The sequence below is a fragment of the Phycomyces blakesleeanus genome, assembly GCF_001638985.1.
Source record: "Phycomyces blakesleeanus NRRL 1555(-) unplaced genomic scaffold PHYBLscaffold_11, whole genome shotgun sequence".
NCBI lineage: Eukaryota > Fungi > Mucoromycota > Mucoromycetes > Mucorales > Phycomycetaceae > Phycomyces > Phycomyces blakesleeanus.
In genome coordinates, this window is record NW_017265144.1 from 136,581 (window position 1) to 154,757 (window position 18,177).

General features: G+C 37.0%; 6 protein-coding genes across 6 annotated transcripts; 2 read left to right on the forward strand and 4 right to left on the reverse strand.

The window, feature by feature from the left end:
* Positions 1-63: 63 nt before the first annotated feature.
* Positions 64-3,170, forward strand: PHYBLDRAFT_145573 (hypothetical protein; the record flags this gene model as incomplete). Its single annotated transcript, XM_018431481.1, has 20 exons — positions 64-104; positions 171-209; positions 367-421; positions 483-526; positions 683-717; positions 800-843; positions 1,016-1,161; positions 1,213-1,267; positions 1,743-1,797; positions 1,961-2,004; positions 2,149-2,213; positions 2,264-2,318; positions 2,361-2,423; positions 2,485-2,521; positions 2,586-2,621; positions 2,690-2,741; positions 2,799-2,838; positions 2,890-2,951; positions 3,009-3,059; positions 3,125-3,170. 20 exons carry the CDS (start codon positions 64-66, stop codon positions 3,168-3,170), a joined length of 1,065 nt encoding a protein of 354 aa, XP_018291207.1.
* A 202-nt stretch (positions 3,171-3,372) lies between these two features.
* PHYBLDRAFT_168518 (hypothetical protein) lies at positions 3,373-3,947 on the reverse strand (the record flags this gene model as incomplete). The annotated part of the gene is made up of 5 exons (XM_018435888.1): positions 3,373-3,411; positions 3,434-3,490; positions 3,539-3,601; positions 3,644-3,743; positions 3,886-3,947. The coding sequence occupies 5 exons, from the start codon at positions 3,945-3,947 to the stop codon at positions 3,373-3,375; spliced, it is 321 nt and encodes a 106-aa protein (XP_018291208.1).
* A 1,304-nt stretch (positions 3,948-5,251) lies between these two features.
* On the reverse strand, positions 5,252-8,299 carry PHYBLDRAFT_181448 (hypothetical protein; the record flags this gene model as incomplete). Its single annotated transcript, XM_018438471.1, has 4 exons — positions 5,252-5,621; positions 5,732-5,779; positions 5,856-5,931; positions 8,211-8,299. 4 exons carry the CDS (start codon positions 8,297-8,299, stop codon positions 5,442-5,444), a joined length of 393 nt encoding a protein of 130 aa, XP_018291209.1. The 3' UTR covers positions 5,252-5,441.
* A 232-nt stretch (positions 8,300-8,531) lies between these two features.
* Positions 8,532-11,036, reverse strand: PHYBLDRAFT_145575 (hypothetical protein; the record flags this gene model as incomplete). Its single annotated transcript, XM_018431482.1, has 10 exons — positions 8,532-8,637; positions 8,708-8,854; positions 9,073-9,168; positions 9,344-9,426; positions 9,512-9,787; positions 9,869-9,952; positions 10,057-10,151; positions 10,219-10,348; positions 10,560-10,784; positions 10,887-11,036. The coding sequence occupies 10 exons, from the start codon at positions 11,034-11,036 to the stop codon at positions 8,532-8,534; spliced, it is 1,392 nt and encodes a 463-aa protein (XP_018291210.1).
* A 292-nt stretch (positions 11,037-11,328) lies between these two features.
* Positions 11,329-11,850, forward strand: PHYBLDRAFT_145576 (hypothetical protein; the record flags this gene model as incomplete). The annotated part of the gene is made up of 3 exons (XM_018431483.1): positions 11,329-11,542; positions 11,578-11,706; positions 11,777-11,850. 3 exons carry the CDS (start codon positions 11,329-11,331, stop codon positions 11,848-11,850), a joined length of 417 nt encoding a protein of 138 aa, XP_018291211.1.
* A 47-nt stretch (positions 11,851-11,897) lies between these two features.
* PHYBLDRAFT_145577 (hypothetical protein) lies at positions 11,898-14,226 on the reverse strand (the record flags this gene model as incomplete). Its single annotated transcript, XM_018431484.1, has 3 exons — positions 11,898-12,165; positions 12,214-12,406; positions 12,504-14,226. 3 exons carry the CDS (start codon positions 14,224-14,226, stop codon positions 11,898-11,900), a joined length of 2,184 nt encoding a protein of 727 aa, XP_018291212.1.
* Between the last annotated feature and the right edge of the window lie 3,951 nt (positions 14,227-18,177).

The window sequence follows — 18,177 nt, forward strand, 5'->3', positions numbered from 1 at the left end:
AACCAAGTTTCCTTTAAACCTTTACTTAAAACAAACTATACTCTTTATTTATACTTTCTTTTGATGGCAAAGAACGATGATCAAATATACATCCATTATGGAAGGTATACAAGTCGTTCTTGGCCATTACTAACCTAGAAGTATATATGACTATTGTTTTTACTCTCCAGGCCAAACAGCAAGGATCAAAACTCAAATTTGGGCTACAGGTAAACAAGTCTTCTTGAGCTTTTACTTACTGTCATTTATATATTTCTAGTGTTTTTTTTCCTTAAAGTTCAAATATCAAGGATCTGATTTCAAATCAAGGTTACGGGTACACACATTTCTCTCTGTCTTTACATGCTTTCTTTCGTATTGGCCTAGTGTGTTTACGATCCGGCTACACAATGAAAAATTTGTTTTTCTTCCAGTGCGACAGGTATATACATCTAGTTCGGCCTTTAGTTACTGTTGGCTTTATTTCTATACTGGCTTCACAGTCCAAGCCAGCCATCATGGATCCTATATCCGTCCAGTGTTACAGGTATACACTTCTCTTTGGGATTTTACTTACTATCGGTTTTAATTTTTCTACTGTCCTTAAAGTCAAGGCCAACGACCAATCATCTGATATCCGCCTAGAATTACAGATATAAAAATGTTATTGGGCCGTTACTTAGAATTGTTTTTGTTTCTCTAGTGTCCTTGCAGTCAAGGGCAACGAGCAGGAACCCGGTCTCCATATTGGGATATAGTGTTACACATCTCTTTGAGTTTTGACTTGCTACAGACTGTATTTTTTCTCGTGACTTTACAGTCAAATTCAACGCTCAAGGATCCGATTTCCATCAAGTTTTACAGGTATACAAATCTGACAAGTGCTTTTATTTAATGTGTCTTTTTTTTGTCAAGTGCCTTTACTGTCTATGCCAATGATTCCGAATCCGAGCCCTATCCAGAGTGACAGGTATACAAATATGTTTGCGTCTTTACTAACTTTTAGTTTTATATGTCTAGTGCCTATACGGTTTAGGCCGAAGAACTAGGACTTGATATTCATCCAGACTTGCAGATATATATTTTTCGTTGGGCCGTTGATTATTGGCTTTTTTTTATCCGTCTATTGTTTTTACTGTCAAGGGCAACCATCAAGGATCCGATCTCCATCCAGTATGACAGGTATACACTTTTCTTTGGGTTTCTACTTATCGCTTGTTTTTTTTTGTCTAGTGTTTTCACCGCCCAGGTCGAAGAACAAGGATTTCTTCTTCATCCACGGTTACAGGTATACAATTCTCTTTTAGCCTTTGCATAACGCTTGTTTGATTTTTCTAATTTCATTAATGTCTATGCTAAATAATAAGCATCTACTCTCCATCTAAGGCCATAGGTTTAAAAAATATTTTTAAGTATTATTTTACTATTTATTAATTAATTAATTATTATTTTTTAATTTTACACAGCCAAGGCCAATCGATCCAGGTTTACTGTCCTCTAGGGTAACAAGTATATGTACATACCTGATCGTTTACTTACTGGCTATTATATTTTCTAGTCTTTTTACAGGAAAGGCCCACAATTAATATGTGTTGTCTATCCGGGGGGAACAGGTATACAAATCTGCCAAAAAATCTACTTACTATATATTTGCATAATGCTTTTATATCCCAAGCCAACGATCAAAGCTTTGATATTCTTTTGGGCTCACAGGTATAAAAGTCTCTTTGACTTTTTAGGTACTATCAGTTGTTTTGTTCTAGCCCTTTCTTCTCCGTAGCAAGCGTTCAATGCTCAGCTCTACATTAAAGGTCTCAGGTATACAAAAATCTTTAAGCAATTTACTAAAAATTCGATTTTCCTAGCGTTTACATAGTTAAGGCTAAATGATAATGTTCTTCCTATCTATTCAAGGTTCTAGGTACACACACACATTTTAGCACTTATTCTTCACTGGTTGAATCTTTTTAATCTTTGACAGTCCATGCCGAGAATCAAGGTTGCACTTCAAAAAATAGGGCTAAGGTATACGTGCCTTTTTAAGCATGTACTTACTACTAGTTGCTTTATTCGGACTTTATACAGTCGAGACCAAAGATCAAGTGCCCGATTTCCGCATAGATTTACAGGGATACAAGTGTCTTTCTTTACCCATTAACATATTACTAGCTGTTTGAAGTCTTTTTACAGTCCAATTCAACAGTCAAGATTCAAATCACCATCAAGAATCACTGGTATACTGCCCATTTTTAGTATTTACTTACTGCCAATTGTGTTTCTTTAGTCTACTCGCAGAAAAGGCCAACAATCAAGATGCCACTCTCCTTCTTGGATGTTGGGTATACCAGGATTTTTTGGTATTTACTTATTACCGGCTGTAGCTCGGCGGTCTGTTCACAATCGAGGCCAACACCCAAAATTCCATAGTCCATGCAGGGTTACAGGTATACATACTTTTTTGAGCATTTGCTTAGTGTTTGCTATATATCTCTAGTCTTTTCATAGTCAAGACTGCTAATTGAAATTTTGCTTTTCATCTGGGGTAAAAGGTATATATGCTTTTTTTAATACTTATTGTTTGTTGCAATTGTCTAATAATTTTACAGTACACACCGATGGTCAAGTTTCTGCTATTCGTCGAGGTAACAGGCGTACACCCTCCTTTGAATATTTTTCCACCATCCATCATATTTAACTAGTCGTACCATAGTCCACACCAAGGATCAATATTTTAGTCTCCACCCAGGTTCACAGACATTCAAGTATATTTTCCCCTTTAAGACTGCAGGCTGCTATTGTCTATTTCTTTTAATATATAGGTCAAGGGATAAACTTCCTACTCTCAACCATGAGCCACAGGTATCACCGTTTATTTTGAACATTTATCTATTATCGATTATATTTGATTAGTATTCTAAATCCGAGTCCAACGATCAAGCTTCAGCTTTCCGGCAAGGGTTGAAGATATCCAAGTATCTTTGATTCTTTTTTAATATTGACTGAATTTCTCTGGCGTTTGCACATTCAAGTCCATTGATCAAGTCTTCGGTCATTATCAAGTTTCCACTCAACATTATTAAGTAAAGGTATATAAGATTCTTACATTACTTTTTTACAACCAATGACATTTATCAACCGTTTTTAGAGTCCTGGTCAACGATCAAGATCCTGCTATTAATTCCACGTCTTAGATATATAAGTGTATTTAAATATTACTTTACTACTGATTGCATTATTTAATCTTTTTTTTTCTTTTTCTTTTTTACATTCTATGCTAGCCCTCACGGCTCTAGTCTCCATCAAGGCTTACAGACATACAAGGTTTTTTTTATTGAAATATGTTCTTACTATCAGTTTTAATTTTTCTAGTATTTTCACAGTTCATACCAACGATTAGGCTTCCGATTTCCATCCAGGGCTACAAGCATATATCTTTATTACACCATTTACTTACAGCCTGTTTTATATGTCCAGAATATTCACAGTCCATGTCAACAGTCACGGTTTTGACCTACATCTCCAACCATAGGTATATATATATTTTCGAGAATTTACTTACTATTAGGTGTATTTTTCTAGTGTTTTCATAGTAAAGACCAACGATTAATATTCCGACATTTTCCTACAGTCATAGACATACAAGTCTCTTTGAGCCTTTAGTTACTTTAAGCTGTATATTCCCATACTTTTTACGGCAAAGACCAGCGATCAAGGTTTCACTCTCCATAAAAATCCTCAGGTATACAAAGCTCTTTAAATATTTTCTTACTATCAATTAGATTATTCTAGTGTTTACACAGTCAAAGCCAAACTATAAAGCCTCTGTTGCCCGTCCAGGTTCTCCAGTATATATATATATATATATATATATATATATATATATATATATATTGAGCATCTACTTACTGGTTGTTGTTTTTAGTTATCTTGACATAGTCAAAACCAACGATTAAGGTTTCACCATACATCCAGGGTATGAGATACACATGTCTCGTTTAGTATTTAGCTATCAACTATTATTTTGTCTAGCTTTTTTTTTTTATATTTTAAGCCAACGATCAAGTTTTGAATATTTATTCATGATCACAGGTATATATTTCTTTTTGAAAATATACTTATTGTTGGCTTTCTTTTTTTAGTCTATTTACCAACAGGGCGAACGATCAATATTCCGCTGCCTATTTTGGGCTATATGTATACATGACTCTTTAAGCAGTTAATACCTGTCGCTTTTATTTGTCTAGTCTTTTAATCCCTAAGCCCAAAATTTATGGCTCTGCTCTACATCATGGGCCGTAGGTATACAAGTCTCTTTGTAAATATATTCACTGATGGTTATAAATACTTATAATTTTACAATTAGTGTCAAGGATCGTTGTTTAACTCTTATTCATGGGTTATAGGTATACATTGTTTAGTTGCCCATTATTCTTTGAATGATGCTTGTATTTGCTTAGTTTTTTCTTTCTTTGTAGCTTAGGTCAATGATCATGGTTTTATTCTTTGTTAAAAATCAAAGACATACGAGAAGTTTTAGGAATTTTCTCACTGAAAGTTGTATTTACTAATGTTTTTACAGCCGGTACCAGGTATCAGTATTCTACTCTCTATTGTGGGCCACAGCTATATTTATCTTTTTTATTTTTTTTTAATATTTTGACAGCAAAATCCAACGCTAAAAATCTCAGTCTCTATCAAGGGTTACAGATATACCAGTTTCTTTGGATATATTACTACAAATTATTTTTGTATAATATTTTAAACAGACAAGCCCAACAATCAAGATTTTGGGCTCGAGTATCATACTCCTGCATATGCATTTGTTTCAATAACTACTTCTTGCTGTTTCTATAGGACTTTACGATCATATTTAATGCTAAGCATTAAAACTTTAGTTTTAGGTATGGATTCTAGGTATACAACAATTTTGGACCACTCAGTACTACTTGTTTTATATAAGAAGTATATGTGTAGCTGAAACCAAATAATTACCATTAAAATAATTTGAGCTGGTTAAAGATATAAAAGGCTTTTGAGAAATTCACTGACACCTATATCTTTTTTATGTATTTGATATCAAGGATCAAGTAACAAATTTGGGCTCCCCGTCATTGTTTAAAGATATACAAGTATTTTTTAAATTTTTTCTTTTATTAATGTTTTTATTTCAGTAGTGTATTTCCAATTGATTTAAAGGATCAAGTTTTTGCCTCCATTATAGACTAAACGTATACAGTGCTATTTGAAAATTTAAATAACGTAATTTGCTTTCGTCTAGTACTCACAGTCAAGACAAGTATCAGGGCTCCACGTTTTCTCATAGGATAGAAGTGAACAAGACTCTCTGAACATTTAATTACTGCCCCTTTTAACTACAGCTTGGCCTTACCGTACTTAAATTCGCTACTTATCCTGTGGCTGTAAGGAACCGCATAACACTAGCATAACGTTATTACTGCTCATCATCTATCCCAATTAACAACATTAGCAACTCGGTATACTTTAGCATATTTGCTAGTTTCGGGTGTGTTTAATTCAGCCACTAGATTATCCACTGTATTGTATATCGCAGAGCTCTGGATATATCCTCTCAGTATCCTCCTCATGCTAATATGAGCCACGAAACTGATCCCACTCAATCTCTAATATTCAATCATTATAGCTACCACCATCACTTTTGAAGCTCTAGTATCTAAATCAATAGCGTATTAACAGTTGAAGGTCAGCTATGCATACGTATATGGCTACTCACGGGGCTATCTTCGTCGTCCTCGTCGCCACCCAGGGAATATTCCCTGAACTAGACACCTTATTCGCCATTTATTTAACCTAATAGATCATACATACGCTCAATCAGCGTATCCAATGCCACACACTGGATATCCATATCGAGCGGCCACTTCCAACTTATTCTTGATATTGAATTTGTCCTTAATCATATAGCAGTTCCATCTACATTAGACATTACAATATTCGAAGCTAAATCAGCTTTGGCTATTCTCTAGCTTTTTCGCCTTTAAATATATTACCTCCAATACATATTACAAAAAAAATATTATGAATGGTTTCGTTCTCTGTGCAAATTTTGATATCTTTGTGTTGGTGTTGGTAAGCCCCCAAAAAAAAAGAATTGAATATAGTGGTTGGTGGTGTCAATCTTGATAGCATTGTGTTGGTGTCGGTACGCCAAAAAAAAAGAATTAAATATGGTTGTTGTTGGTGTCAATTTTGATAGCGTTTTGAAGTTGATGTTGGTAGGTGTCAAAAAAAAGAAATATGTTATGGTTACTGGTGTCAATTCCGGTAGATTTGTAAAGTCAATTTAGGCATGGAGGTTTGACTGAGGATTCCCGAAAGGGATGAGGTATGTAAAAAGAAGATTCAAGGCATCGTTAAAAAGGATTTTTTTCTTTGTTTCTGTTGCGGCTCAGTAAAGGTTATTTTTGATAGACAGTTCTCTCTTAGCAGTATTGCGTAAACACTAGATGGTATTTCAATCTCTGTATGGGTAGAAGTGTCACTATCAATTGGCCTACTATGTTTTTTTCTCTCTTATAAGTGGGTACACATAGGCTGTTTGCACTATAAATTGATAATATCAGTCTACAAAAAGACTTTTGTTTGTAGAAAACTGTAGGCTGTAATTTTACATACATTGCTAATTTTACCCAGACTGCTGTGGATTGTCTAAAATATATCTTTCGAATGCGGCTTTTTATTTTAAGTAATTATTTTAGTTGCACACACCACTCTGAATGCTCTAAGAGATCTATTTATCTTGTTTGTCTTGTCCAAGCATATATGCTACCTGTTTGATCACATCAGCTGTTCTTGGTTATTCAAGTCCAATTGGCTAACATTGTCATTAATATGCTGTTTATCAATATAATGTTTTATAGAGACACATGATGATAAGATACTGTCATTAGCCTAACCTTCAAATTTTCTTTGCAGGTTTGCTTACTGTAACTACTAATACGTTTTACAGTTTCATCAGCAGAGAGACCAGGTTTTCTTCTAACCAAACTATTTAGCTTTGAAAGACATTCCTCTATGGGGGTCCAAGAATGGGCGATATAGGGGAAGTATATGACCCATGTGCCTCGTGTGGCCGTGTAAATAGAATCTCACAAGTTTAGCTGTATGTATGGCAGCGTTGTCCATAATAAAGTAATGGGAAACGACATTTTCTCTATCTAAGCTCAATGTAATTTTCTTGACAAACTGAAGGAATACTTGTGCGTCTGTATCGCCTGCAGCTATTTTCGCCCAACGTCTTTGACAATTCCAATGGTTACTTGACATTCGCCATATAAAGCATCCTGGATAAAATCAACATGTTCTTCTCTGAGCTTTTTATATATATATCAATAAGTAATTATAACCTTAAGATTGCTTATATAGTATTTACTGTGTGTACATTATTTTTTATTTGTAGATGTACATAATATATAAACATCATTGTCATGTCGTTGCTTCGGAATTAGGGACTACATTTTTGAACGATGGATTTTTTTTATGCTTAAATTATTTACAAAGTCTCCATTTCCTTGGGATTTCTAACAGTAAGCTCCATATAGGTCACCAAAAAAAAAGAGACAGAAATATAAATATTATATCAAAGACATGAGGAAAATTTTATTATTCAAAGATTTGTATAAATGAAATATAAGTTAAATTAAATATAATATAATATAAGATGGTCAAGTTCATGCTACTTCAGTCCAGTCCAGTCGGTTCCAGTCAAGTCTAGTCGGTTTTTTTTCTTGGTCCATTTGATTTTTTTTTTGATCTTTTTTTTTGTCCGTTTTTTTCTTCTTCTTTTTTGTCCGGTCAATATAAGCTAAGAGTGATATGAGGAGGGAGAGGATTTTGATATTGAAAAATAATAAAAGGGATAATTTGGACTTTTCTTTTTTTTTGCTTTTTTTTTGTCCGAACACAGCACACATAGTAAAGAGGATAATTTGGACTTTTTGATTTTGATTTTTTTTTATTTTTTTTTTATTCTTTTTTTTTTTGGTTTTTTTTGTCCAGTCAATTTCATGGAATAGTAATAAAAGGATGGGTTTTGATATTGAAAAGAATAAGAGAAGGGGGTTTTGGTATTGCTCTTTTTGCTCTTTCTGTTTTTTTTGAGCTTCTTTTTTTGAGCATTTTTTTTTGTTTTTTGTTTTTGATCAAAGACTTCATTTGCTTTGTATGTATATATGTAAAAAGGGATTTCATACCTTGTCTTAATCCAGAGTCTTGTTCCAGTTCGCAGCTTTGCTTCAATCCAGGTCCAGGTTCCAATGCAGAGTTCTTCCGGTTTGTTCATCTTTTTTTGCTTTTTTTTTTGCTTTTTTTTCTTTTTTTTTTTGCTTTTTTTTTTTGCTTTTTTTTTTGCTCTTTTTTTGCTTTTTTTTTTTGCTTTTTTTTTTTGCTTTTTTTTGCTTTTTTTTTTTTTGAGAGAGAGAGGAGGGCTTAGTATAGGCCTCAGGGTCGGATTTCTTTTGATCCTTTTGGAGTGGAGGACTTAATGTGCCTGATCATTTCTGATAGGCTTTGGTCTACGCCTCGGTTTTTGGATTTGATCCTTTTGGAGTGGAGGACTTAGTATATGCCTCGAGTTCGGATTTCTTTTGATCCTTTTGGAGAGGAGGACTTAGTATATGCCTGTTTTTTTTACAGGACTTAGTATAGGCCTCGGATTTGGATTTCTTTTGATCCTTTTGGAGAGGAGGACTTAGTATATGCCTCGGATTTGGTTTTTGGTTTTTCTTTTGGAACTTGCTGTTGGAATTTTGCATTGGACCCCTTCTTGGAAATCGACTTGGCCTTGAGACTTGGAGATACAACCCAGATTTTGGACTTGTATAGAAATGCGCCTCTACTTTTGTATGTATATATGTATGTATATAAGTGTGTATATGTATGTTTGTATGACTATGACTATGACTATGACTATGACTATGTGTATGTGTGTGTGTATTTGTGTGTGTGTGTATAAGAAAGAAATAGAAAAATAGAAATTGTATGTGTTTGTGTGCATGTATGTGTACTTCTCCACTTGTATACTTGTGTGCGCTATTACTAGTACTATAACAGTACTTAGAGAGTGTTTGGACATTTGGACTTGGGCTTGGACAAGACTTGGAATTGGACTTGGACATATAAGCAAACCGTGGCTTGACCATTTCAGGGATTCTGTTAGTATATGAGTTTCGACTTGAGATAGAGAGATAATTGTGAATATAATTTTTTTTGCTTTTTTTCGTATCTTATTTTTTGTATTTTTTTTTGTATCTTATTTTTTGTATTTTTTTTGTATCTTATTTTTTGTATTTTTTTTTGTATCTTTTTTATATTTTTCTTGCTTGACTTGGTTCTTGCTGCTGTCATACTTGCACAGGATTCAGGCTTCGGAATTTTCCACATTATTGGAGTTGATAAGGCCGAATATGACTTAAAAAGATAAAGAGAAAAATGAGTGAGAAAACGAGGAACATATTTACATATGAGGCAGGTTTGAAAGACCAAAAGAACATACCTTAATTGATAGGATTTGTTTTGTAAGCAAAGGAATGGATCTTGGAATATGTATCATCATCTGAAGAGATGGGCTCGGGACTGCAAAATGCTCTTCGATGACCGGGCGGAATGGGCCTTGACCACCAGCAGGAGGTATACGAAACCACCCGCAGTAAACAACCAAGCTTCCAGTAGAAACAATGTGCCAACTTGCAGCGATGGGGTCAACCACAAAAGGGTTTGACCACTGAATGGCAGAGGAGCTACCAGATCTTGGCTTACCACACCAAGAACCCTAAATATATACAGGCATACAATGCAATGTACAATATTTTGAGGGGAGAAAAGGTACGACTAGCGTGCCGAGCAGCTTTACCTTTTGGTAAAGTCCAACGCTCACAAGCTCTCTCTGGTATTCTCTAAAGGGTTGTATTATTGCGAGCCCTGTCACAGGGCGGCCCTGGGAAGATGAAAAAATATCATATAATTAGTACCGAGACATATTGTATATAAATAGTACTTATCTTCTGGATAAACGGACTAATGGTTGATATTATCTCTGACAAAGAAATCCAGAGACAAAAACAACCCTTGAAAAATTGCCTTATTGCTTGCTTTGTGGTTCACATTGCTTCTGCCTTGAGCTCTGTCGTTTACTACTGGAGGCCTCTACTTGTTCCTGCTGGTGTTCTCGGTCCATAATATAAACCCAGCCATCTCAAATACCTTCTTGCAGTCCTGAGCCAATAGTCTTGAATGATGATGAGGAACTTATTCTTGTTGTAACCATATCCCAGTCGAGACTCTTCATGTGCTTTTTGGCCAACCCAGCGAGATGGCGAGACTCTGGGTTAGCCTACTTGATTTTAACCTTTTGTACTTGGCGGTTTAAAAGTTTGAATGTTTGAATGCTTGAATACTTGAATGCTCGAATTCTTGGATTCTTGGATGCTTGATCTCATTTTTTTCATGTTTATGTTCAATTTTGCTTTGATACTGGACCCAATTTTTCGTGAAATTATATATATATATATATAAATGCATGGCTTTTAAGCACTTGTCTCGACCTGGATTGGATAGGTTCGTCGAAAGTAACCTTGCTTCTCCTTCACAACTGAAAGTGTACGTAAATGCCCTTCGACTCGGGTCTTGGTTTCTTGACTATACGCATTTCCAGTCGCTAACTGTAACCTGCCTTTTTTGGTGACAATTTCTAGCTCACCCTGCTTGGTCTGGTAAATAAACCAGACCATATCAATCAGAGACCTCCTCGAATGAGGGTGGCTAGGACTCTAACCACAGGTTATGCGTGATGCTTGAAACCATCGGCGAATTCCACGCTATCTCTTCAGTGACAATTTCTTGTATAGTCAGTTTATCTTGGTTCGACTGACAAAGTCACTGATACCTAATTGATCAGTCCTAGAAGCATATCCTTTTACGCAGATGAATTTTGGGTTTGCCATCTCAAAGTAGCTGCGGATGTCTGGACATGCGTGTGTATGCATCATTTGAGTCCGGACACAAGGACTAGTAGCAATCATAGTGACTGATATACCGTCATGTCTGTGTGGAAAAAAACTCGCCAATCTTGATAGAAATCAGATGTTCTTGGCTCTTTTTCCAAAACCTCTTGGGACTGTCTACCCCACAGCAATAGATTTTCTACAATCTATAGTGTAGCCAGCTCAAAGTCCAAAAGGACCTTTCCGAGCCTACCAGTGAATCTTCAGGAACTCACCAGAAAAAAGTAGGGGACTGACAATAGCCTTCCAAGGACCCCAAGAAAGAATCCGGCAAGGAAGCAAAACCCATTCGGCCAGACATGACTACATAATGAACACCGTGCCCCACAGTATTCATTCTCCCTGGCTTAAGCACAAAACTCAAGCTACAAAGACCCAGAACCCAGGTACCGAACAGGCCAGAGACCCAGCCAACCGCAATCTCCAGAAAAATACCGGAAATCTAGCCAACCAGACCAGACCAGCCAACAGGACCACCGTGGCCCAAAAACGGCCTAGAATCAAGGACTCTGGAAGCCCTACTCGTACAGAAACCACCACTCACAGATCTCGGCCTCAGACCTGAGAGGAAGTCAACAAGAACCCTACGAACAAAAAGTTCAAGCCAACCCTACAGCAGTGCAAGCACCACCCTCGAATGTATATAAACGGCAAATACCAGAGGCAAACAGGATTGAAAACCAGTCTAGTACCACCATAGGTTACACTCATATGTAAACCTCCACAATCTACCTTCTCTTTATACTGTCTATGCCAAGCCAAGACTCAGAACCAAGCTAACAGGCGGAGCATGGTGTCAATCCCAGAGGGAAACGATAATCCAGTCCTTTGAATTTGAAAGCAGTAGGAACCGAACGTAAAAGAGGCTACCCTTACAGCTTAACCAAGAGACCCAACGTGAATCACCACGCAGATAGTCCCAAGGAAAAGTACTGTGAAAGGTCTGGGAATTCCAGTGTCACCATAAAGCTTACCAGAAGCTTCAGGATCGACCTTTGGTTCCGACCGCATCGGCTTGGCTCCAGGGCCAACCGACCGACAAGATGTCCGCTTGGTGAAGCGTACAGATCGCATCTTAATGTGCAGACCTTTGAACCGGTTCATGACTTGAATTACGCTGTGGCGTACTTTGCTTGTTCCTCTTTGCCTACCCAACCCTTCCCTGAGTCAGCGGCACCAACACAGAAAAGCTTACGTGTCAAAGGGGGTGACTACAGCCATTGTCATTCTTGAGTTATCTGTCTGGGGATTTCCTGGAAGCCATATTCTTGTTTCCACCACCTTTCTACTGCTGGATGCAGTACCAGGCTTTAGGAACCAAGCCAAAGCAAAATTTTGTTTCTTAACCAACATTCGTTCACAATTAGGTCCAAAGTCAACCGATGGAACTCAAAAGCTAAGCACAACTAGGCTTTCTCTTCTTGCTACTGGATGTAGCACGAGGAGTAGGCTTCACTGGCACCGAATCTTTGGCATTTTAGAAACCCTTTGCCTGGAATTCGGCGGCCGACAAACCGTTGTTTGTTGGCGCATCGAAAGACTTTGCCGATTTCTTGCCCTTGACAAGAGAACGTTTGGGTTTCCCAACGCTGGTGGAAGATTCAACCTTGGGATCCTTTGGCTGCTCCATATGAGCGCCGGAAGCCAGCGCTTTCAACTTTGCAGCCATGGAGACCTTAGTCTCGGCTTTGGTTTCCTTTGGCTGCTTCTCGCGAGAGCCAGAGGCTTTCTCGGTCGTTGTTGCAACCTCGGTGTCCTTAGCCTTCTTCTTTCCACTCTGACTGGCGGGCTTGGCTGTCTTTGAATGGCCCTTTGGTCCTAGGACCGCAGGAGCGCACTCTCCAACCTTCTCTGCCCCGTCGGCGAGCAGACCAGACACAGACGCAGGAAGCGACTCTCCGCCCTTTTTCAGTCCACCTGACTTTTTGGTACCGCGACTCTGAGGCTTCAGCGCAGTAACAGCGATGGGCGCATCCAATCGTGTCATGTTGTGTTCCACCTTGTCGTCTACAACCTGCTGCGGGACACAGGTTGGGATCTTGTTCGCATTGCAATCCTTCTTTGCAGACTGGGAGACGTGCTGCAAATCGTCAACCGTCGGATTGCAGGTGTGGGCCACGAGCTTTTCGCCACAAATAGCGTCAGGCACCACTACCTCGACAACATCATCATCAATCTCCATGGGATTTTCGACTTCCACGACTTCACTCCAAGCCAGGTCGTCGTCAATCTCCATGGGTGTGGGAAGTCCTGTGGAGAGACATTCGCCAAAAAAACCATTCGCTGACTGCCAAGAAGATAAAGCGAACGCCTCATCAAGACCTTCTACTGTCCCAAACTTTGGCTTTGGATCCTTCAAGCCAGCATTATTCAAACCCGATGGGGTTTGAACGGACTCTTGTTCAAAGACAAAAGTTTCCTCGACTGGCTTTGGAACCAAACCGCACTCTGGTTCAGCGACTTCAGTCAATGAGTCGCAATGACCTTTGTTTTCAGAGTCGTTGAGCTCCTCTTCCAACATCGCGTCAAGGAATCTTGTAGGGAGTCTTGGATTTGCAAAACCCTCTGAGAAAAATCTTTCACAGATGAATCTGAGTCGTACGCTGACCTCAGCTTCATCGCATATATCTACAAGCTCACTCGACACACCCTCGTCGAGATCAGCATGGGTTTCCCCACAGGTACCAGCTACGCCGTCAACTGGGAACACCATTGTATCAATGCCACGCTCCAACTCATCCAAGGGAAGGAGGTGTGGAATATATTCCCGAAGCCCTACTCCAAAGAACACGCTAGACTCTCCTACACAAACAACGTCTTCCTCCTCCGAAGAGGAATCATCGACGGACATATGACCTGGGATACCTCCGTGGCGCTCACTCAACAAGCTACCTGAGGGTTCTCCCGTTGTTCGTGAACCAGTAGACCACAAAGAGCCTACCCAGTTTGACACAAGGCCAAGGATTGTCTGACGCATCACAGTATCGTGAGCTTCGACTCGATTCTCGCCGTTTGGTCTCACGTCAAGAGATGGGGTTGCACCCACTCCCGCCATGGAGGGGCGTCTTCTTGCAGGTTTGGCCATGCAAAATGCAGAGGGCAAAGGAGAAGCTTCCAATAGCATCACAGGGATGAATAGGAGCGCTGGGGCGAGTAGGTAAGCGAGCGCGAAGGCTGCGCAGAGAGCGTTGTATACTTTGGAATTCATTGAGATAAATGATGTATAAACAAAGTGCGAAGGAAAGAAAAACAGGGGAGGTGGGAATAACTGAGGTATATATATGTTTTTTGTTTTTTGATGGTAGTCGCGCTGACATCACACTCCAAGCTATCAATATATTTGTTTATACGCCTTTATCAACTTGACACACATAGGTATGGGTAGATAAGAATTGTCTCCCCCCCAAACAACTACCAGGCAGCCTGTATATTTTCACATGATGATTAATACAGGTACCGCACGTTCTCTGAGGATTACCACACACACAAAAAGAACAACCAACCGGTTCATGTATATTTAACGCTTCTTCACTGTGATAAGTTTCTATAGATTCGTATCAGCACCAAGTCCAAGTACCAAGAGGTCTGTACTTTACTGTTGTAAAAGGGCTTCACTATATGTTTAATACGTTCTTCTTGAATATGTTATTTTATTCTATTTTATTCTATTCCATTTTACTTTATTTTATTTATATTGTGTTGATTAAACTCCCGAAATAAAATAAAATGAAATGAAATGAAAATTTTCTGTTGGAACAAGAAGTGCACAGACCAGCTTAGAGTAACCTGAAAATTGCCGTTATTGAAGCTTGTACTCTGTCTTTAGAGTTGTTACTACAACCGATCAAAACCAAAGTCTTTCTTTACTTCTTTACTTCTTTACTTCTTTACTTTGATTTATTCTCTTTTGATTTACTTTACAAGAAAGTTGGTTTTTGTGATGTAATGACTGTTTCTTATTGGCTGTCCCTTCCGTTGTATAACAGTTACACGATTACAGGTTAATATAAATTATAACCAATAGAAAGAGAAAACATGTACCAAAGTAGTAAAAAATCATATTGACTATCGGATGCTTTCCCTCTTCCTTGTTATATTCAATCCACATATAAATATTAACAGCTCTTATGAGACCATTTTTTGTCAACAAAATGCCAGACCACTTATAAAACCCCCCAAACTGCAGTACTACAGTTTAATACTAGGCCAAGGCAATTTTTGTTGTTGTTGGATGTGCTGCTGTGTAAAGCGTATCAGCCAATCGTAACATAGTGATGTTATGGGAGATAGAGGGACTAACCTGCAATGAATCCTACAGACTCTTTATTGCTAACACGTAAAAAAAAACTTTCGATGACTTGAAGTGACGCTTTCGTAGTCGAATAAGCTGAGTCTTGCTACTTTGTAGTAAAATCCTGCTGCCAAGTTTGCACCCTCCATTATTCACCAATGAGATTTGTGGGTGAGAGGAATATAACGAGTGTGATATATTTTACCACCATTTTCACACTTCGTCTGTATCAAATCAAGTTTACATTCCGAAGGATATTGATCTGTGTAATCCAGAGACAAAGAATCCGGTGCTATTATTCTTTTAAAAAAAAATAGAAAATAATATATCTTTTATGTATATTTGTGTTTAAAAGAGAGAAAGTGAAGGGAAGTATGGACTAGATACCCAAGTAATAGTCCCATTGTATTTATGAAACAATAATTATTATTCTTCTTCTTTTAGCTTTTTCGTCTGCTCTCTGCTAATTAGTCCTATTTCTTTGATATAATGAGAGTAATATTAATGTTTTCAGCAATATGATTATATTGAGAGCTGCTTGTATCAGACATCATATCATTAGATATTTTTATCGTGCAAATATTAGTTTATTGAATCAAAATCACTAAAAACAGCCTATTTGATCAAAAAGAACCTGTATATGGAAGCTAGAGATAACAGATATCTAGTATGCTCAGAGATATTACAAAGCTGTTTTGCGCATAAATGATAATGTTAGTATCTTAGAATATATATTGCTTACAAGAACTATGCAATATTTTTCTCTTCTTCTTCTTCTTCTGAAAAAGAGATCCCCAGAATAGTCTCTCAATCATTCGGTTTAAATATGTTAAAGCTTTTGTACTATAAACTTGTAGCAATAAAATAATATAGCTCAAAATGTTATAAGCTAACAATATTACATTAAATGTATTTCATTAACGAGGTTTATGTGCAAAGAATAAAGTACAAATAATCCATCCTGATAGCTGATATTTGTAGAGAACATCGAGGATCTATCTCAAATATCGCTATATAAGTGTATAGACACCCACACACATAATATATTAGACTTTAATGGGTTTATCTTTTTATCAGTATTTAAAGGCATATAAAATACAAATTATTGTCCCTTGAGTCTCTTATATATATTTATCTTTTGAGAGGCAGCTGCTATTTAATTAACCGTATATTAATGTCTGTGTCCTAGTTGTCTAAGATTGCTGTCTTGAGATATAAATTATGAATGCTGACTTGTTAAGTTATAATAGTAACGTATTCCGTTTGTATATCAAATTGATTATAAACAGTTCCAAGCAATATATCAAAGTAAAAGAAAAAAGGGAAGTCATTGGGACTAATTGCCCAATTTGCTTTTTTCAGATAGGTTTATTTCGTAGCAGCAAGGTTACAACTGCTAAATACTCGAATGTACTATTTGGATAAAAATTTAACTATCAACGAAAATGATGCTTTTGATCAAATTGGCAAATTCTACACCGAAAATCAGCTATAAATCACTATTCATAAAGCTAATAGGCTCTATGACTATAAGTAACCTGGTTAGACACATCAAGATTCACCTTATCAACATTTTCTGATATCGATTGCTCAAATATTGACCAAAACATCCCACATTTTCACTTTATAAAATCTTAATTCACTATCAATCGGGCTATTTGCACCAAAAAAGTCCATTTTCGATACCCACTTTTACTCACAGGACAACTGAAAAAAAGTCTGGAAAATTTTCTTTTTAGCCTATTAAGTAAAGCTGTGTAGAACATAAATACGGGTCCGTCAATACTTGTCTCAACAAAAACAAATGCGAACTCGTGGAGATATCAACTACTCTAAAAATGCCTAAATTTGTTAAGGAAGTATAAAAAAAGCAAATAATCTATTTACACCACAGGGCTAAATAAATTACTGCGGGGGTATCTTTGTGATAAATATATAAATAACCAGAGTAACATACAGATATTAAATTGTTTTGTATAAGGCCAAGCATTAGGTCTTCTTAAGCCTTAATATTACTCTAGCTACGTAAAGAGTTCTTTATAAAAAATTAGAGATGTATGCCCTAAAGAAATATTGATATGAAACATGCCCATGTGATAAAAATAACCCGAATGTTAATATTAATAGGGTTTCTTTTAAATTGAAACGTTTTGAGTTTTTGATCAATATTTGAGTAATCAATTTCAAACAAACTTTATATAGTGGATATCCATGTGCCTTACCATATTACTTATACACTTAAAGACCCTTTGCTTAAACGATTTGGATATATAGCTGATTTTCTGTATTTAATTTCCCATTTTGATCGAAATGATCCTTTTTATTTAACTTTTTCCTTGTTTAAAAATTAGCGACCCCGGCTTTAAATACATGGTCAACCGTTAAAAAACGTACCTTGATCAATAGGTAATGTCAGACAAAAATTAATATTATTGCCTAATTTCATTTAATTTCATTTTTCAATTATTTCGATATCTTTAGACCAGCCATCACCTTAGAGTTTAAACAGCACGTGATTGCTTACATCATTCCTGCTTGCATCATTCTTGCTTGCGTCAGCCAACAGATGTTTTGCTGATATAATTGTGAGGTGTTGATTGTAATGGCCCTGCAATACCTTCAGGTGTACATTTACATTGGACGATGGTATGTATATAAAAGAAAGCCTGTAATTTGTTTAATTAATCAAATCTAACGTTCATGTTCTAAATGTATATAAAAGAAACGCGTTGTGTCATAGCTAAGAGGCATTAAGACCTCGAAGAGGCAATCTAGGCTAATAGACCCACGTCAAGATTCCATGATATATTGGCAGCTCTTGTCTGTATTTCACGTCAAGATTCCGTGAAGTACAGTTGACCTTGCTAT